General features: G+C 38.1%; 1 protein-coding gene across 1 annotated transcript in view; it reads left to right on the top strand.

The window, feature by feature from the left end:
• LOC126368400 (ATP-binding cassette sub-family G member 1-like) overlaps positions 1-16228 on the top strand; it is a 41181-nt gene extending 24953 nt beyond the window's left edge. Inside the window, exons 3-10 of the mRNA XM_050012371.1 lie at positions 3349-3535; positions 4241-4386; positions 5588-5826; positions 11821-11931; positions 12131-12297; positions 13188-13374; positions 14090-14346; positions 14918-16228. Coding sequence (XP_049868328.1) covers positions 3349-3535; positions 4241-4386; positions 5588-5826; positions 11821-11931; positions 12131-12297; positions 13188-13374; positions 14090-14346; positions 14918-15262 — 1639 coding nt within the window. The 3' untranslated portion in view covers positions 15263-16228. The remainder of the gene's footprint in view (positions 1-3348; positions 3536-4240; positions 4387-5587; positions 5827-11820; positions 11932-12130; positions 12298-13187; positions 13375-14089; positions 14347-14917) is intronic.
• The last annotated feature ends 6425 nt before the right edge of the window (positions 16229-22653 follow it).

The raw sequence follows: 22653 nt of genomic DNA, 5'->3' as shown, positions 1-22653 counted from the left end.
TACTTCGAATAGGAATAATAAAATAAGTATCTTCCAAAAGATAAATCGCTTGTATACTAAATACTTATATTAGGTATTATTACATCATCCCCTAACCATTGTATAATATGCGTAATTGAAGCAGGCAACAATGGTTATTATAATAAAGATTCAAAAGAAAGTAAAAAAGTTAGTTTTCGACCAGGGTGACTTCTTGGAGAGTCTTGGTTGATTTTGGCTCCTCCCCCCCCCCCCCCCCTGTTTCGGCGCCCGGTTCGGTGGCACAACTCGCACCGCTCTAGGGCCACCAGTGCTTACCAACATAAGAAATAAATCACAAAACAATCACACATAATCTACATAATAATCTATTCGATTTTTTTTCTTTTACTTGTCGGCGCTTCATGTTAGCGGCCAGTAATTTGCTGTTTAAGAATGTTGAGCATGAGGAAGCACCGACCTTACTTGCTTCCTCGCAATTCGTAACTTGCATCGCAAGACTTCTTGATTTATTAAATACCTTATAAAGAGCATGTTATTGGCTGTTTTTCTCGGTATTTCTATTAATTAAATTACTAAGAAATATAAAAGAGTAATGTTTCTAAGAAGTTATTTTATACGCGTAAAGAATTATTGTTATTATACCGTGACTTTAAGGATGTTTGATTGCCGTTGGCAGATCATGCAATGAACACCAATATTGTTATTAAAAGCTCCTAAAAACTTTGATCCGTTTTTGTTGCTAAGTTACATATCACGTAAGAAATTACTTATGAAAATATTTCCTTAAGTTAAATAAGATTATTATTCAAAATTAGTTCTTTAGAACCTATTTTTTATGTTTCTTTTTTTGTTTTTATTTATGTGCTTATTTACGCATGTTCTAGCACTATTCTGTATTCAATTCGGTACCCAACTTTACACAATGTACAACAAACAACTCATAGCGCATTAGAGTTAAATATGTTAAAGGTATAATAAATAATTACTAAAAGAAGTCTTATTACCAGGAAATAATTTATAGCAAATATCATTACGCACTTCAGTTGAATACCTAGGTACCTAATGTTTATACAATTTTTATAAAATATTTTACATTCTGCCGCGCGTGCTAACTATAATGCCCTTTTGCGAACAAATTAATATTAAATTATTATAAAACTTAGGCTTAGTGTTTAATTTATAGACTAGTGTTTTCTTCCAGACATTTAATCTAACATAAATTACTTACTTACCTACATAAATTGTAACAGGAATTCTTGACTTGACAACCATAATATTCTGTCATATAATAATATTCTGAAAACAGGTTCCTAACTCTAAAACCTGTTCTAACTTGCAATTGTATATTGATTGCCAAACTTCCCTTTGGCAAAATGACAAAAAAAATAATTATACCTTTACTCAGGTGAACACCAGAAATTCTCTACTCGTAACAATAAAACCTTTAGGAAAAATACTTGATTTGCAGCAAAGCTATAAACCCTAAAAGTTCGTCACATAAACCTTAGACGTAAACTGTCTGTAACTCCTAATAAGGAACAGAGCCGCAGTTATTGCAGCCACTTTTGGATAAGATGGGTTCTTGACATATCCTCCATTACATTAGACACGACATAATCCCTTTTTTAAAATCCCTTTTTTCCGAGTTCGATTCCCAATGGGGACATTGTCGAAATCACTTTGTGAGACTGTCCTTTGTTTGGTAAGGACTTTTCAGGCTTGAATCACCTGAATGTCCGAAAAAGTAAGATGATTCCGTGCTTCGGAGGGTACGTTAAGCCGTTGGTCCCGGCTATTAGCCGTAAAAACACCTCCACCAACCCGCAGTGGAGCAGCGTGGTGGAGTATGCTCCATACACCCTCCGGTCGATTGAGGGGAGGCCTGTGCCCAGCAGTGGGACGTATATAGGCTGTTTATGTATACTTACCTCATCTTCCTAGCATTATCCCGTTTTTCACAGGGTCCGCTTATCCAACCTGAAGATTTGACAAGACTGAATTTTCACAGTAGCGCCTGTCTGACCTTCCAACCCGCAAAGGGAAAACTAGCCCAATACAAGTTAGGTCGCACACCTCCGGGAATACATTTATCCACCACCACCAAGCGACCGGTATGATCACCTGAAGTCCCATGTATTAGGGACTCGAAACACTCGAACTCAAAACTATTTCAAGCTCAAAGTTTTCATAAGTTCACATTTAAATAGAGACAAGAACCTACTTGTAATAATGAAGCTTCATAAAAACTTTTGTAGTCTTTAGCGGGAGTTTAAGAATTTGACAGCTAGACAAAGTTCAATAGAATATTGATTGACAATTAAATCGGTACGTACCTACACTTATTCTTTCAAATTAAAATATATCTTTATTCAGTAGGTAACGTAGTTACACTTTGAATCGTCGTTTTTTACATAACGAACGTCTCATCTGTCTAAAACTTCGGCAAGCGCCCTCAGACGTTCTTTTAAAAATAAACATAATAATATACTTAATATTGTTATACAATTTAGTAATTTGGCTGCCTAATATCGGTTCCCAGATTTTTTTTGTGAATAATTTTAAATCTATTTTTGTGTTTTTATTTTTGCATACAATAGGTAAATATTATTATGTAGATAGTAATCTCTTCTCTGGTGTGGGCTGAGACCAATGACTGACATCATCAGCCCTGTTGTCAGGGATGTCATTGTTACTATTGAGCTGCTAAAATCTGAACCCTGACATGGCTCATGTAACGACTACATACCTACTTACCAGGATCGACTGCTTTACGTGTCGGACAATTGGATGATCAGCCTGCAATGTCCTAACGAACTAAATCACAAAGTGATTTTTGTGTTTTTTCCCCACCGGCATTCGAAGCCGGGACCTCCTGATCGGCTCAGGCTCTTAACCAATAGACCACAGATGCCATTTTAGGCTATTCCACTCGACACAGAGGCCATCATCATCATCTCCATAACATTATCCCGTTCTTCACAGGATCGGCAATCGATGTATTTATTGTATATAACATAATTCGTTGATGGTATACTTACCTCATCTTCCTAGCATTATCCCGTTTTTCACAGGGTCCGCTTACCTAACCTGAAGATTTGACAGGTCCGGTTTTTACAGAAGCGCCTGTCTGACCTTCCAACCCGCGAAGGAAAACCAACCCAATACAGGTTAAGTCACACCTCAGAAAATGCATTTCTAGGAAATCAAACAAGAATGCGAAAAGAAATTCGACAATGTCCTGTGCTGGATTCGAACCTGCGACCTCAAAGTGAGAGGCAAGCGTTCTACCAACTGGGCTACCACGTCTCTGTACTGGACCACCGAGGCCATAATAGATAATATTAATAATGATGCGTTTGTCTCCAGGGAACCAACAAACGGACACATCTACGTGAATGGTCGACTGCGGGACAGCAAGTTATTTCGTCGGAGATCGTGCTATATCTTCCAAGATGACAGAGTCCAGGACATGCTCACCATCCAAGAGTCACTCACGATCGCTGCAGAACTCAAACTTGGACACCACATTAGCCCAGACCAGAAAAGGAAGCGGGTAATTTTCTACTTTTCATTACTTACTTTCTATCATTTAACATTCTCGTTTCAAAGGATATGGTGCAATTCTTGATTGATTACTGGATTTGAACGGCTGTCAATTGTAAGTATCCGGTCAAGTAGCGGTATATGTACAAATAGTCAAGTCAAAAATAAATGATAAATAAGTATCTGTAGTTGAAGTTATCAGAAAAAATCGTTTTACCCAGCCAAGTCCACATTAAAATCACGATAAAGACCAGGATATTAATCAATAATGTTGATGTAAAAACATAACATATACACGTCACACTGCTGGGCACAAGCCTCCTCTCAATCAACGGAGGGGATATGGAGCATACTCCACCACGCTGCTCCACTGCGGTTTGGTGGAGGTGTTTGGACTAGTACAATCAGGTGATTTAAGCCTGCAATATCCTTACCAAACAAAGTACAGTCTCACAAAGTGATTTCAACAATGTGCCCATCGGGAATCGAACCCAGACCTCCAGATCGTGACCCCAACAGAACGAGGTTGCGAATGTTAATGTACTTACCTAAAATATTAATGTAAATAAATTTTGAAATGTTTACCTACTTAGTAGAACTAAAACTACAATGAAACTTCCACAAATCAAGATCATAATAATATAATAATGTATATCATATCACGAAATCACATTTTAGCATCATCAGATAAGAACAGGTGCCTTATCAATTTCAGGTGGAGGAAATAATATCGTCGCTGGGCCTCAGCAGAGCACGGAACACGAGGGCTGGTGACCTGTCGGGGGGTCAGAAGAAGCGGCTGGCCATAGGGTTGGAGCTGGTCAGTGACCCCCCTGTCATGTTTCTCGATGAACCTACCAGGTAGATAAATAATTTCGTCCAAAAATTATAGTGTTTATTAATCTGCCCTTTTCTACTCCGTTCTATTTACTAACTATTCTTTTAACATACTCAACGTAAGCTTACAACTTAATTCCCAATTGGGGCAGTCAGAGGTACATTCATCTCATGAATGATGTACTATTATAACCCACGCCTCACCGTACTTTTTTGCTTGCGAAGTTTTTGTTTTTTTTAACTATTATTATGGGATGTTTGAGATACCTATACGTATTAGGTTTGCGACTTTACCTTTTCCGACGTTTCAACGGAGTAATGAACGCCGTCATTAACTACATACTTATACGTCGAAAACAAAATACTTATGGTTAAAAGATACTTCTTTAATTATTCAATTCAATCCTTCGCAAGTTGCAAGGCTCTTCTACCATCCAAATTCTTTGACAACTGCAAAATTATGATAACTGCATGAAACGCCCAAACGACTCACAGTAAAAATCACAAGAAAAATAACTTTTGACAGCAAGTTTTCACGTACGTTACGTGATATAAGTTAGTAAATGTTTACTGGAAATTCCCTGAACAAATTATTCCTCGAATGCTTATAAAAATATTTTCATAAAACACGTTGGATTTCTGGGTGTTTACAGATAAGATCTATAGATAGATCGTGTTTTGACTCTATAAAGATAACACCGTCTGAGTTATCAACTCAATCAGACGATAACATGACTCATAACTCGAACTATCTGAATAATGAAAAAGGCGAAAACCAGAATACCTCTTAGGGCGCTTATACACCAACGACGAGCGACAGACATCAACAAGACGACTACGCCGTCGGCAGTTATCGTAGGTCGCTTTGCTTACGAAGCAACGACGTCTGTATGTGCCCTTGCCATAAAGAAACATACTATATTTTCCGTAACACAGGCTGTCTGACCTTCCAACCCGCGAAGGAAAAACCAGCCCAATACAGGTTAGGTCACACACCTCCGAAAATGCATTTCTCGGGATTGTGGGTTTTCTCACGATGTTTTCCTGCACTGCTGAACGTGATAATCATTTATGATCCAAACATGAATTCGAAAACAAAGTCGACAATTATTGGTTTTAGATCTGCGACCTCAAAGTGAGAGGCAACCGTTCTACCAACTGGGCTACGACGGCTCAAGCACTGTTGCGGGATTGTTTTTAACTTTGAATACCATCTTTATTCCAGTGGGCTGGACAGTTCGATATCGAAGCAGATGGTATACCTGCTTCACTTACTGGCGCGGCAGGGCCGGACGGTGGTGGCGACCATGCACCAGCCGTCAGCTGGTCTGCTACAGCTGGTGGATAGACTGTACGCGGTGGTGGCGGGCCGGTGCGCCTACATGGGATCAGTACCAATGCTGCTGCCATTCCTCGACCAGATGCACCTGACCTGCCCGCCGTATCACAACCCTGTGGATTTTTGTAAGTGGTCATGGCTACCAAGTCTTTGGAGTACAGGAAATATAATAATACAATGGGGCTAAGATGAGCAGAGCCGCTTAGTAATTAGAAGTCAATTTAATTTATGCAAACACTTTTGCTATAAATTCTTAGAATCCATATTATGTAGTTAACCGTGTGGTGGCAGATGATCACCTCGTTGCCCATAATAATACACCATCATCATCAATTTAAGAGCCACGCTCTTGTCGGTGTAGCATTTTCCATTCCAGTCTATCAAAGGCCAATTCCTTGACTTCCCTATAAGACACGACGTTAACCTTTTCTTTAATCTGTTCCATGTAAGCTCTTCTTGGTCTTCCCCTTCCTCTCAATAATACACCAAAGGATAAATTTCCTCAGTCGATTTTTACGTAATACCTACCTTTGTTTTTTACCCACAAGAAAGACTTATTCTCATAATGCTTGTTGTGAACTGCCTTACTATATAATCAGTCATCTCGTTTATTTATTTGTATAAAAAGGACAAAAATGAATGGAAGAGGATGTTGAAATGGATGTTGTGCCGACCCTACCTAGAGTGGGATACGGATAGGAGGATGATGATGACCAATAGATTGTAACATAATATAAATAACTAGCTTTTGCCCGCGACTTCGTCCGCGTGGCGTGTTATATAAGAGAGAGATCTTTGTGTGTGTGGGAGTGCATATCAAATTTCAAGCATCTAACTTATGCAGTTTAGATTTTTTCATACAATTTTTTTCCCAATAACTCCCATTTTTCAAAATACAGCCAAAAATAAACTTTATACCGGGTGTTAGTGACATCGTAACGAATACTGAAAGGGATGATTCAGACCATGATTCTGAGTTAATATCTAGTGGAATTTTCCGTCGCAAAATTCATGAAATTTTGAGTTTTGTTTTTAATTATTTTCAATTCCATATTGTGCTTTTAGCTGCATAGAACCCAAATTTCAATAAAAAAAACAATAATGACAAATTATCGAAAATTTTCGATGTAATGGAGACAACAGCTGCTCGAACGGGTCAACGGCCACACGCACCGCGCCGCGCGCCCCGCTCCGCACGCCCCGCTCCGCGCGCCCCGCTCCGCACGCCCCGCTCCGCGCGCCCCGCGCCGCACGCCGGCGGCGCGGCTGCGGCGCGGCTGCGGCGCGGCGGCGGCGCGGCGGCGGCGCGGCCTACAAAGTAGGCACTACGAACCGATCCTATTTCTTTCTCTGTCTATCGTAAATTATAAATTTATTTTATTCTTATTCTTAAATGGACGGATAATCAACAGGCATAAAATTTATGGAATACACGTCAATTTTAAGCAGAAATCTAAAACAACCGACAGAATTAAGTTACCAGCGAGATACCTTTTTGATTCGACCGGGTTATTCATTCATTTACTCATAGGAATCAGGGCCATTATCTACCTAAAACAGTTGAAACAGTAAATAATTGTATTCTTTGTTGTCATTAGAATAACTAACAACCAACTAACACAACCACCACAGATTAGGTAATTAGTTACCTACTATGTCAACCATCCACCAACTTAGTATGTAAGTACCTACGCAAAACCTCGCTACACAAAAATCGAAAATAAATAAATCTTTTAGATCAATACCCATTATTGTTACAAAGCAAGACCTATCGGTACTATCGCTAGTATCGATCTAAATGTACTATCACTACTTTCGATAGTTTAGACAATTTTCAAGTTCAACAATTGATAATCTACCTATCGATAGTTCGGCAACTCCGCCGCGTAGGCAATGTCGGCATGTTCAAAGAAAAAAATTGTCCGAGTGGAGTGATCTTATTTTTCTTGTTACATGTTGGTACCGTACCGAGGTACTAAGTACTAAGTTATTCGTAGTTTTAAATCTCATTGTTAAATCATCAGTAAAGAACTAATTAAACCTATCCTGTTCTGTGTACAATATTCATGTAACGGCTACGTGCTTACATAAGTACCTAGTAGACGGGAGCAACGACTTAACGTACCTTCCGAAGCACGGATCATTTTACTTTCGGACAATCAGGTGATCAGCCTGTAACGTCCCAACCAAAGGCCTTATAAACAGATTTTTGTGATATGTCCCCACCGGAATACGAACCCGGACCCTCCGCATCCCATCGCTCAACCACTGGACCACATAGGCCAAGAAGGTTCTAAGACATAATTAAAGGATCCTGGGACGCAAGACCTCCGAGTTAGGGCTTGTTTGATCTGTCTTGATGGATACTCGGACGTGAATAGCCTCACGGATCAAGGGCAACGCGCGCCAATAAAGTAGGCATTACGAACAGATACTAGGTATTTCTTTGAGTTGATAGGTCTCAAGTGAAGTTTCCTGTCGCCAAATTCATAAAAATAATAGATTTTTTTCAGTCCCATATTGTGTTTTAAGCTGCACAGAACGCACATTTAAAATAAACAAATAAAAATTACTAATTATTAAATTTTATCAATGTCATCAATAATAATAATAACGTATCTACAACTTCAGCTATGCGCAGGTGAATAGCCGGCGCACGGGTCAAGGGCAACGCTCGCCAATAAAGTAGGCATACGAACAGATACTATTTCTTTCTCTGTCACTTGCACCATAAACATACTCTCTCTCCCTCTCTAGTCGTCGGCTCGACTCGGCCGCGGCCAGTGCGTCGTCGGCGCCCTTAGTCGGCGCCTTTGATGCTTTGCGCTAACGCCGCCGCCGCGCGCTTCCGCTCAGTCGAATACTAAGCTTGACCCGAATCGCGTGATGTTTTTCGAGGATATTTTTTTCGTGTTTGTGAGTGTTTGTTTCATTCTGTAAATGAGTAGTGTCGACTATGATGATACATCATAGACCATTTACTGCGCAAAAGTATGGAAGATTGTTGATGTTTATTAAAGAGCAAGGTGTTGTGTTTGTGAGTGCGTGTGATACCTACCTACCGCGGAGGAAACGCGATGTTGCATTCCTACGTGACGTGACATGTTCTAGGGTACCTACCTAGGTACTTCATCCGAAGGAATAACAATTAAGGTAAGGCAAGAGTAGGGTTTTTATTGTTAATAAGTTAGGAACGTTTTAATAACTGGTAGGTAGGTACCGTGCGTGAAAAATCGTGGCAGTAGGTGTTCTACTTCAACAAACAACATTTTTAAACGTTGAACCACTACTAAGCATCTAAATACAAGAGAATGAAAACTCCTACCTAGATATCAACATCGTATCTCACACGCGTAACGTAGCCGCGCGTAAGTTTAGCGTCTGTGTGGCGCGTTGTTCGACTTACATTGCGGCACAGTAAAAATTGAAAATCTTAATTAAACATTTGCGACAAGAAAAACACCCACCATCGTTTTTAGTACAATAAAATAGGCGTTCCATTTTTTTTTTCGTTACGATGTCACTAACACCCTGTATTTACTAAGGTATGCATGCATGCTAGATTGAATCAATTGATTGAATTGATTTTTTTTTAATTGATTGTTCATTGAGTTTTAATTTTAATACACACTTCCTCTCTTCCCTTCAACGTTGCTGTGCCCTACAGGGTCCATGTTTTAGTTCCTATGCCTATGTAACACCCCATTGTACTACATGGAATGCAATAAATAATTTAATTGAATTGAATTGAAAACATCTATCTTACACGGTTTCGATTTTTTCATACAAATGTTTTTTTCCCGCTAACTCCCGTTTCCGTGGGAATTTTGCAATATCCTGTTGCTACTAAGGTTTAAGTTAACTAAGGTACCTGCATGCCAAATTTCAAGCGTCTAACTTAAGCGATTTAGATTTTTCATACAAAAGGATTTTCCCGCTAATTTCCGTTCCCGTGGGAATTCCGGGAATTCCTTTCTTAGTGCACCTCTACGGTACCTAAGCTATGTCCCTTCCAAATTTCAAATGCCTACATTTAGCCGTTCAGGCTATGCGTTGATATGTCAGTCACTGAGTCAGTCAGTTTCTCCTTTTATTTAGATTTGATTTTTTCATACAAATGTTCTTTCCCGCTAACTACCGTTCCCGTGGGAATTTTGTAATATCCTGTTGCAACTAAGCTTTAAGTTTACTAAAGTACCTGCATGCCAAATTTCAAACGTCTAACTTGAGTGGTTTAGATTTTTCATACAAAAGGATTTTCCCGCTAATTCCCGTTCCCGTGGGAATTTCGGGAATTCCTTTCTTAGTACACCTCTACGGTGTCTAAGGTACCTGCGTGCCAAATTTTAAACATCTTACTTGAATGGTTTAGATTTTTCATACAAAAGGATTTTCCCGTTAATTCCCGTTCCCGTGGGAATTTCGGAAATTCCTTTCTTAGTACACCTCTACGGTACCTAAGGTACCTGCATGACAATTTTCAAACGTCTAACTTGAGTGGTTTAGATTTTTCATACAAAAGGATTTTCCCGCTAATTCCCGTTCTCGTGAGAATTTCGGGAATTCCTTTCTTAGTGCACCTCCACGGTACCTAAGGTATCTGCATGCTAAATTTCAAATGTCTAACTTGAGTGGTTTAGATTTTTCATACAAAAGGTATTTCCCGCTAATTCCCGTTCCCGTGAGAATTTTGGAAATTCCTTTCTTAGTGCACCTCTACGGTACCTATGGTACCTGCATGCCAAATTTCAAACGTCTAACTTGAGTGGTTTAGATTTTTCATACAAAAGGATTTTCCCGCTAATTCCCGTTCCCGTGGGAATTTCGGGAATTCCTTTCTTAGTACACCTCTACGGTATCTAAGGTACCTGCATGACAAATTTCAAACATCTAACTTGAATGGTTTAGATTTTTCATACAAAAATATTTTTCCGCTAATTCCCGTTCCCGTGGGAATTTCGGGAATTCCTTTCTTAGTGCACCTCTACGTTATCTAAGGTACCTGCATGCCAAATTTCAAAAGTCTAACTTGAGTGGTTTAGATTTTTCATACAAAAGGATTTTCCCGCTAATTCCCGTTCCCGTAGGAATTTCGGAAATTCCTTTCTTAGTGCACCTCTACGGTATCTAAGGTACCTGCATGCCAAATTTCAAACGTCTAACTTGAGTGGTTTAGATTTTTCATACAAAAGGATTTCCCTTCACTACTCTGCTCCTATTGATTGTAGCGTGATGAAAAGTATACTATGACCTGTCCAGGAGTGTGAAGAATAATTGTACCAAGTTTCATTAAAATCCGTCCAGTAGTTTTTGTTTCTATAAGGAACATACAGACAGACAGACAGACAGACAGACAGACAGACAGACAGACAGACAAAAATTTTACTGATTGCATTTTTGGCATCAGTATCGATCACTTATCACCCCCTGATAGTTATTTTGAAAAAATATTTAATGTACAGAATTGACCTCTCTACAGATTTATTATAAGTATAGATAGAGACTGTAGTAGGACAACTTTAAAAAAATCTGCATTCGTAGTGATAGGTGTATTTTTATTTCCGCATTGAGTGTGACTATTATCTTATATTATTCACATTACGTTATCAAACAATGTTCTCTTTCGTCATTTTCTACTTTATTTGGTTATTTATAAGTAGAACAGTTATTATCAAACTTGGTGAGGTCAAACTACTTATGATATATTTGTTCTTGTCCAAATTCTTTGCTTCCGATTAAAAATACCAGCAGGGTTTACGCTGAATGCATTATGAATAAATTATTCTATGAGCATGGTGACTTTAAAAACACCTGCGTCTCCAAGTACACAATCCTGTAATCAGATATTTATGGACCTTGGATCTAGATCCAGGGTGGCAGTTATAGAAGCTAGTGGGTCTATTGTAGTGTCCGAGGTTAAAATGATCAATATCGCCCCGTACCTATAAGTTGTTAATGATGATGACCATTTTAACTTTTCATTAACCTACAAAAATCTACACATGATCATAATCATTTCGTACTTTAATATTCTTAATATTCATAATATGATTAACAAAAATTCGTAATTAGAGTTGTAACCAACAACAGAAATAAATTTAATTTCTTTATTGTTGCAGTAATTGAAATTTGCGTAGAAAACGCAAGTGATCTAGTACAATATTCACAAAACGGTAAAAGCACGCAGTGGATCACTAACATACCGAATGAGACTGATAGCAAATTAGAAGGTACGTATTTTGTAGCACCCTCAAAGTTGACCATGTCAATATGATATGAAATAACAATAAGGATTATATTTGCTTACATTGTACCCTTAAACAATATTATCTTTTAAATATTTTAATCAACAAGTTTAAAGAAATAGCAGTGGGCTTTCTATTTACAGTGTGATATTGCAATCAATAGTTCCATATTTTTCTTTTCCAGAAATAAATAGGTCATATTTTAGAAGTAACACTATAGAAGATGTATGCCTGACCGTCTTGCCTACTCCAACCGAAGACCCCACTAACAAAATCTTGTCCAAACTGAAAAGTACATACACAACCTCATTTTGGAAACAATTCATCACTTTAACAAGGAGATCTCTATTGGTAAGTTTATCTTTCTGAACAATACCAGCATGATAATATATATTGATATCATTTTCTTCCGATGTTTCTTGATCCACGTTTATATTTTTATTGTTTTTCAATTTCCTTTATGAATTTTTATTTTTGTCTGATCTACAAAAAAAGATTTCGGTTATTTATTTAAAAAAAAAACAGAATGAAATTCAAATCTACGAGGAACTATACAAAGGATTAAGTTTCAGAATCAAGTTATGTTCCTTATAAATACGTATTTTCAAATCAATCAATATCGTTTTTCAATGCGCAATTTAAATAACGCGAACTGAAGCGTGCATCGTCAAGTATTTAGCTCTTAATCCTTTAACTGAATATATAGTATACCTACTTCAGATAAGATACTTACATATGTTTAGAATGATAAGATGAATTTAATCGTCGGTCCCGACTATTGACATACGTGCTAATAGTGGCAAAGTCAACCAAGTCAGAGACATTCGGACGCCTTGAACTTAAACGTTGTATCGGGTGAGAGCCTTCAGCACTCCTCATTTGTCCGGCCAAGTAGTTAATGCCATCTGCGGCAAATCTACAATAAGTCACGTCAAAAAAAGGACGCCTTGAAATATCTCTGACGGATCGGTTGACTAGTGACTGCTGGTTCAAATACCTCTACCGTCCTTCAGTGGAGTGGTTAAGTATGCTCCATAGTCAGTCCATATCCCCTCTTATTGCCCGGAAGCCTGAGCTCATCAGTGGAACGTTCTCCTTCATTCTTCCTACATCATCATCATCATCATCCGTACGACGCCCACTGCTGGGCATGGCCTCCCCTCAAGGATCTCCACGACGATCGGAAGAAGTACGTAATATAGGTATAGGCTGTTTATGTTATGTTATGAATTTGATTTCAGTCCCACTGGCGTAATCCTTCGTATACGCTGATGATGACTGGCATCCACTGCGCTATGGCTGTCTTCATCGGGATTCTCTTCTACAACATCGGTGAAGATGCCAAATATGCTCGGGAGAACTACAATTGCCTCTTCTTTGGTCTCATGTTCCTCATGTTCACCGCTTTTAGCGCCGTCTCTATCACTTGTAAGTATTTCTCATACTCGCTGCTGAACTAAGAGAAAGATCTTCCCCTTACTTTTCCATCCTCTATTCTGAATGATGAAACAAATGAAGTAAGAACACAAATAATCAAAAATAGTTGGTTTTCAATGTAAGATCAAACAAACGTTTTATGGCTAAGAAGACGAAACGACGGCGACGCAAGAAACTTACGTGCACTTGTTGAGTGCATTGGTTTTATCCTTTTACCTAGGGGTAGTATAAAATACTTACTATTCGAAAAAAGCCACAGACTGATTCCCTGTGTAAATGGCAATTCGTTAGATAGCCTAATAATGTACTATATGAACCCACGATGAGTTCTTAAGTATGTTATCTCCTTTATTTGTATATATTTAATATAAAATATCTGTTTCCATATGTAACAATAAACACAGATAATAATAATAACGTTTCAATTATCGTTGTTTGTCATATCATCCGTTAATATTTCACCTATTTCTACCATAAAATCTACCGTAAAATCTATCAATTACCATTCATTGTCATCCCTCGTAAAATTCACGCCTTTTGTTCACTAATAACCAGGAGCGCATAAGTATTGTCTATCAACGGAAGAAATCCTTGTATAACAAGATTAGAAATTAGTATTCTTGTTTTAGTATTCTAGTAATAGTAATCCTTGTACAACTAAGAATTTGAGTTGTTCTAAATGTAATTTTTTTATTATTATTTTCAGTTCCAGAGCAAATCCCAGTGGTGCGTCGTGAGCATTTCAACCGATGGTACATGACGGGGGCGTACTATTCAGCGACTTTAATATCCTCAATACCGACGCAGACAGTTTGCACTCTCACCTACGCCTGTATAACATACTGGATGACCGGCCAGCCACATGACTTCTTGAGATTCATCAGCTTCTGTTGGACTTTGATGCTTGTATCCTATGTCGCCCTCTGCATGGGTTTGCTGAACGGATCGTTCTTCAATGTCAAGGTAAATGTTACTAACTTCTTCTAGTTTAGCTTTTATAAGACTATCTCACCAAACGCGGTCTCGGAGTCATTCATGAGCTACGGCTCTGTTACCGTTATAGTAAACGATACATATTTTCAAAATGTTGTAACATTCGTTACATTGATTATGGAAGAATTCATGCTATATATTTTTTCAATCTATTAGGCATAATCTGTTTATTCATCAGTTTTGCATATTTACTTATCCAATCCAAATCCAAATTCTTCCAAAATTAGCAAGATTATTTTCTACGTAAGGGACTATCTAGACGATATTTTATCGGCTTAATTTTTGCTAATACGAATAATCAATTAACTGTGTTATTATCAATAAATACACGTGAATAATTACAAATAATCAATCACTATATCTGTTCCCCGTGAGTCTGTCTGCTTAAGCCTAAACAGACGTAGAACAACGATTTTATTTGCTGATCTTAATACAATAATATATATCTTCTAATATATAGTACATACTAATATCTCTAATATTATATGCGTGAATCACGAACAAACCCGGAAAATAATGATTAATAAATTAATCTTTTCAGAATGGCACGATCTTCGGCCCCTTCTTCATAATGCCCTTCGTTGTGTTCTCTGGTTTCTTCCTGCTCTACAGTGACGCTCCTGGCTTCTTCAGATGGCTGTTCCACGTCTCATTCCTCAAACATGGACTCGTGGCCCTTACCATTTCCATGTTCGGCATGGACCGCCAAAAACTCCTGTGCTCAGACCTCATCTGCAGATACACGTACCCAAAACAAATCCTCATCGACAGAGAAATGCAAGACGAGAAATATTCGCTGGCCATCATAGCTTTAATGTCTATATCCGTAGCAGTCAACATAAGCACGTATATCATATTGAAGATAAGGCTCAAGAGCAAATGGTGAAGGATGATTTGATTATGATTAAAATAAGACGAATTACAGGGTATTTGCAAGTACCGTAAACCTGGCGAAAGGTAGAGTTAAGTACTTTTCTGTTACGAAATACGTACATTTGAAATACCTCTGTGATACTGAATTTAATGAGTTAAATCAGCCCGTAATCACTATTCTATATTATAATTTCCTGTCTCAAAATAATTATAATTATTAAGTATAATATTATATTTAGTTTCTGATCCATTTATGTTTCTGTTGCAAACCGTCAGACTTTATTGAATGTGTATCGATCGATGTAAAAAGAAATGGTTGTATTTTAATTTTAAAGTGAACATTCTATGAAAATTTAACATTCCAAGTCCATACTGTGATACCTACTTGTATTTGGAGGAGCTCAAATGTTTATTTAATTGTAGCAGATAGCCAATGAATGAATTATTTTTAGTTTATTGTCGTCGAAGTATTATTCCTTGACATTTTAAGAAACTGTAGGTAAATGATGTCGTATTCTATCTATAGAGGTAAAAAGAAATGAAAGGTGTAGGTTATGTATAATGCAGAATTTTAAATATTAATTTGAAGTCACCAATTATAAGCTCAAGTGATGCCATGTATGCTGACATAGTATGTAAATTAATAAATTATAGCTTATACTTTTCTATTTAAATGCAAAAAGTACTATGTACTTAAGGCATTAAGCATAATCTGTGATGTAGAACAAGTCTAGTGGGTATGTAATAATTGTAATCAACAAATCCTGTAATATAAACAATTCACTATAATTTAAATAGACAAATGATGTAAAAGTTTCGAAGCATTTGTATGAAATAAGCTATGAATAAGATTAGGTGCAATATTATTATGCCTTATGAAGACAATGGTCATATATTTGTACTTTTGTATACTTGTACAACACAGTGCTATGACAATCGTGTAAATAAAGAACCTTGTTTACCAAAGCCTATGCCATTACTATCTTTTTTATTTCAAGTTATCTGCTGATTTCTTGTGGTTCAGCCCATCACCATTAGGGCCATAACTCACCAAAAGGTCAGGGTCACGTCGCCGACAACGTCGCCAAACAATTTATATTGAAACTGCTCCTTTGCCGAAGCGTCGCCAAGTGAGTTATGAATTAATTAGCAACCGTGGCTGTCGACGTGGCCACGGCGTTGTGGCCTTATTCATGCGGCGTTTTTCAATGTCTATTATCATAGCACAGATGTATAGCGATACGGCTCACCACCTATCGCGTTGGTAAAGTTGGTCTAACAGTAACCTCGGTAAAGCGTGGGTACCCAGTTCACCTTGATGAGATGTGTGTCCCAGTACCCAGAGCGAGTCCAAGCGTAAGTACCTATGTGGCAGCCATCAGTCTTCGCGCTCTAGACAGCCAAAAAATTCTAGCTTAAACTAGACTACGACAGTCTGAATATTGGGGGAAGGCTAGAATCATTATACTTACATCTATAATACAAAAAATATTATATTATTTGTTATTTAGGGCTTTTCTACTTTGATAACCTTTCCGTTATCACTTAAAATTTCACAAAAATAGATTTTCCTTAAAAAACATACATAAACAAATCATGCCCGAGTCGCTATTGCTGCTAACAGAAAAGTCAGAAAATATAATTTTAGTCTCAAAACTATTTTGTTGTAGTACGGTCAGCGCCTTAAACATAGGTATAGAATATAAGTATACTTGGTACTTCTTAATAAGGTGTGACTCACCGAGCTTTCTGTGTCGCCTTCTATAATGGTCGAGCCAACTCTGTTAGTGAAAACTACATCATCATCGTCCCATTAACGTCCCCACTGCTGGGGCACGGGCCTTCCCTATGGATGGATAGGGAGATCGGGCCTTAAACCAGCACGCGGGCCCAGTGCGGATTGATGGTTATTAGGTAACGACTGCTAATTCAGCCGGGACCAACGGCTTAACGTGCCTTCCGAAGCACGGAGGAGCTCGAGATGAAAACTTTTTTTTTGTGGTCACCCATCCTATGACCGGCCTTTGCGAAAGTTGCTTAACTTCAACAATCGCAGCCCGAGCGCGTTTACCGCTGCGCCACCGAGCTACTCAGTGAAAACTACACTTAAGATAAATTTATAACTAATTGATGCAAGTCCGGTATCGAGGTATGAACCAGACTACCCGTTGGAGAAGCGATCCGGTAAACCACAGGACCACAGCGACTTGAGTTTTGTATGAAGGTCACAAAACGACAAATAACAGAGATAAGTATAACCAGGCCTGTTTCCTGTTTGTTAGTAGACTATCCGGAAGAGATAATTTGCCACGCATGTACTTATAATAATAGTTTTCGTGAAGATTTTATTAGGTTCTATTCTTCTTCTTATCGTGTGGGTTGTGAGGTGGATTACTAGCCTCAACAACCCTGGTGTCAGGGTTATTATTGAGCCGCCAAAGGCCCTTGACATGACTCATGGAACGACTACATACATCAGTAGCTTACTGAATACATTCAATACAGAAAAAACCGTGAAGAATTTAATGTAGGTACGTACCTACCTAATCATACTCTACTGAAAACTCAGGATTAGCCTACACTTATCTTTCACCCACAAACTATTTAATTACCTATCAGGTTAGGTACTTATACATCGTTCTAACATTATTACACTTGCCAATCCAACTGGCCTGATGTGTCAAGGTCTCAGGCTCAGGTATCGGGTGTAAGTATCAATTTGGCTGCTCAATAGTAACCCTGACACCAGTTGTGTTGATGAGGTTGGTAATCCACCTTAACCCACACGATAGAGGAAGAATTTAGATTTGTTTGTCCATACATTTAGAGTATTGTCTTTAGATGGTGTCTGCAGGAATCAGCAGCATTGATGAGGTAAATAAGGGCATGCAGTTAATAACTAAAGTAAACAAGCAATAAAAAAACTCATCATCATTTAACCTCTGTTGTTATTAAAATAATGACTGAGACTTTAAATGACCTTCAATAACTGGTATAGCCAACAAATAAACTCATTTTTGTACTTCAGTCCTTTACTCAGTTTTACCTATTGGCAGAGTACTTAGTTTCAATAATAATTTATAGGCGCATACTTGGTACTTAAGTTTATAATAACTAATACTTACAAGTAAGTATTTCTTAGAATTAACGTAAACCGTTTGCAATAAAAACTAATTACCTTGGCCAAATGCTTAAAAACGTTAATCGTTTCCTGGGGTCTTAGCCAAGACCCCAGGATGTAGGTAGTACGTACCTACAGTTTGAGGTGGATAAGAAATACCTGTAGAAAAACTAATTACTTAGTCACTCAAATTTTACCATTAGTACAGGTTAACAAAAAAACGCTATGAGCCACACTCGCTAGTAGACCTGCAGTAGATCAGCAGCACCTGGCGCTCACAACCTGCAGAGGCGTGACGCAGGGCGGAAGGCTTGGCGGGACACGCATCTAAGTTTTATCCAACAGGAATTGTCTGGACCTAGTTCTAGCCGGAAATATCGGTTAGACCTAGTTTTATCCAACAGGGATTGTCTGGACCTAGTTGTAGCCGGCATGATGAAGGCTAGTCCTAGGTTTACCCGAAAACAATCGGCTACAATTAGGTTTAACCAAGAGTAAGTGGCTACACCTAGTTCTAACCGGCTAAAACTAGGTGTAGCCGCACTTCGGGTATTAGCGGTAACATATATATACAGTAAAATTTAAAAATTTCGGGAAGACGGTTGTGTTAAAAACTTCTTCAGAATTTATTAACATTTCACGACATTACAGCGCAGAAGCGCCAGTGCGCCGTGAAACTTTCATAATAATAATAATCTAAGTACAAAAACACCTACACCTCCACCAACCCGCACTGGAGCAGCGTGGTGGAGTATGCTCCAAACCCCCTCCGGTTGACTGAGGGGAGGCCTGTACCCAGCAGTGGGACGTGTATTGGCTGTTTATGTTATGTTATGTTAAGTACAAATCAGTAAACAATATCAAAACAATTTCACACATCATTACAATACAATACAAATACACTTTATTGCACCAAAATAAAAAGAAAATAATTACAAAATGACTCTTTACTAAGTCCTTGGCAAATGGCGGCCTTGTCGCTTAAAGCGATTTCTTCCAGACAACCATAAAGTGAGGAAAAACGAAAAAAATATTGAAAGATTGCGGGGTCATTCATCAATCGAACCACGAATTTTATCACGAATGTTATGAATCGCGTCACTTAATTACGCAACTTAATTGCGCAAGTTTATTCGTCTACTATGGCCAAGCTTGCATCATCCCACTGCTGGGTATAGGCCTCCTCCATTTTACACCACTCTTTCCAATCCCGCGCTAACCTCATCCACAACTTTCCCGCCGTTGCAACGATGTCATCCGACCACAGGGCCGCTGGTCTACCCACTGACCTTTTCCCATTCGTGGCCACCATTCTGTGACGACCTTATACAAGTTATATTTTGATATAAGTATTTATATATGCACTTTATGAGTTCAGTGCAATTTTCCAAGGCCTACGAGTTACTTATACGAGTAGCTCCACTTGAATATAAATGTACTTCTTATAATAACGTTTACAAATGCTAAAATATTTATATATAAATTACAGTGTCATAGAATAATACTAGTTATAGAACGCCAGCGGGTGAGCTAGGTCATACGTATAATCATAGATTACAAATAACGAATACCCATAGAGCAACACGGGCCTCCGCAAATACCCCATTTGCCTGCCCTTTTGTATTGTAGTTAGGTATATATTGTATAAATTGTATATTTCTTTTGTGTGCAATAAAGAATATACATAATTTGACATGATTCTTGAATAAATAAGTACGTTACAGTGTAATACATTGGTGTAATAGGTACATTGAGTGAAACATTGTTTAACCTAACAAGTTGCATAAGAATTGCATTCCGGTCGATTCAGACCTTCGCTAATTTCGTCGTTACATACATTATACTCACGCCTGTGTCGCTATTGAGGTAAGCAGGGCTCTGCGTAGCTTGTAATTTGTAGCTACAAGTCGTCGGAAGACAATATGTCACTTTAGTATTACTTATGTTCGTACATATGTTAGTATTTATGTTCTTTGGATCCCAAAGAACATAAGCTCACGAATATATCCCAATTAGTATAGTCTACTAGAGGTCCAACAGAAGATGAACCGAGTACCCACACCTCTGCGAGGTTTCTGTTAGACCATCGTGATAGGTACTGTTGACGACAGGTCGACATGGCAATCGGGGCATGAGGTGAACCGCGGAGGCGGGGTCGCCCCGCACACCCGCACAGTCCCCGCGGCGGCGTCTTAGTCTTAGTGTCGCACGAGTCCGTATCGACCGCGTTTATCGATTATAATCTCACTCACATAATTTATTACTATTGTGTTTTAAAAATGGCTACGGTTGCATCTTCGTCGCGTTTTGACTTCGATTTGTGTTTGACAAAGCTTAAAGAGATAACAACGAATGCAATTTTGTCAGTCACGGCAGAAAACTGGAGCAATTTCGAAAAACATGTCCAGAACCTTGCAAATGAATATTGGGAAAAAGACATGGGAATGGAAAATGAAATGGAAGATTTTATTATAAAAGTCGGAGATACCAGTGACGAAGATTCTTTAAGTTTTTGTAGCGATACGTTAGATGATTCAGATGAATAAATATTAACTTAAAAGAAAACGTGGTATTATTTTATTCACATTTTGTTACATACATAATAAAAATATATCGATATTGAAAACGTCACGTCGCTAGAGAATTGCCATGTCGACCTGTCGTCTACATTACGTGGTGAGGTGTATCGCCGTCCATAATGGTCGAGCCAACTGTGTTAGTGAAAACTGCACGCAAGATAAATTATCCCAAGGAATAATGAAAAACGTAAAGAGGCTGACTGACGGACTAAATATACCTCTAAATGATGTCCTCGTAAACACTTATATCTGACTCCTAAGATAATGCTCATGATGAAGCAACATTGTCAAGTTTTTCGTTTGTCTCTGGAAGTATTAAGAAGTAAGAATTGGAGATGTGCGAAATATGGACTACGAGAAAGATGTACTAATGAAGAATGACATCAGCTATTTTAATATTGTATTTACGGACAACGCTACCGCAACGAAGCCGATAACGCTAGGGAGATGACGATTTTCGAGTATTATTATAATTTGTCATAACAAATTACTTTCCAGGCTACGTTCATTCGTTTAACCTTCTAATTTCATAGATAACATAACAAAAAGTCAAAGTATTTATTGCACATACATAAACTGCCTATATACGTCCCACTGCTGGGCACAAGCCTCCCCTCAATCAACCGGAGGGGGTATGGAGCATACTCCACCACGCTCCACTGCGGGTTGGTGGAGGTGTTTTTACGGCTAATAGCCGGGACCAACGGCTTAACGTGCCTTCCGAAGCACGGAATCATCTTACTTTTTCGGACAATCACGTGATTCAAGCCTGAAAAACCCTTACCAAACAAAGGACAATCTCACAAAGTGATTTCGACAATGTCCCCATCGGGAATCGAACCCGGACCTCCAGATCTTGAGCCTAACGCTCTAACCACTAGACCACGGAGGCTGTTTTTTTTTTTGCACACTACATGGTAAACAGTTGTTATAAATATTATAGGACCACATATGGACCCGGGAGGGTATAGCAAAAACAAGATAAAAAACAAGAAACTAAATTAAAAATAAATAAATAAAATAATACGAATTAATATTATAAATAATATTATATTATAAATTATTAATATTATAAATAATATTCATTATTATTTTTGTTTTTATATTACTCCCAGGCAGAATTACATCTTTCATCCATTATTATTCTGATCAAAATAAAGAGAAGCAATATCGGTGGCGGTAATTCTATAAATAATGTGATCCAAATATCAATCAACAATTATTTTTATGTATGCTTCTGCCATTACATTGTATTTAGGAATAATTATGTACCCGAGTAATGAGGAAATAGCTATTTATCACGTTAAAACTGTACAACGCTATCTATATTGTTTATGGTGAACGTAGCCTAGAAAATCCCTCTCTGACAAACAATGTCTATTAGAGATTTTTGACTGAAGTTTGTAACATACAGCATTTTTCACTGAGTTCTTATTAATACTAATATTGTATTCAATGCTGACTAGTCGACCGTTATTCCTACTAGTCGCCGACTACAGTCACCGACTATGATATTGTAGTCGGCTTTACCGAATAGTCAGAGGGTCGGCGACTAGTCGGACAGGGTACATCCTTATTAGGTATAAAGTACATGGTAATCTTTTAAAATCCATTTATCGATTGTAAAAAGAATATTGATTAGCAAACTGACATGATAAAACGGGGATTACATATTATGAGTTTGACAAGACGAAGTGAAAGCTT

The sequence above is a fragment of the Pectinophora gossypiella genome, chromosome 7 (assembly GCF_024362695.1).
Source record: "Pectinophora gossypiella chromosome 7, ilPecGoss1.1, whole genome shotgun sequence".
NCBI classification, from domain to species: Eukaryota; Metazoa; Arthropoda; class Insecta; order Lepidoptera; family Gelechiidae; genus Pectinophora; species Pectinophora gossypiella.
The sequence above is the reverse complement of the archived record's forward strand: the minus strand, read 5'-3'. Positions and strand labels throughout refer to the sequence as shown.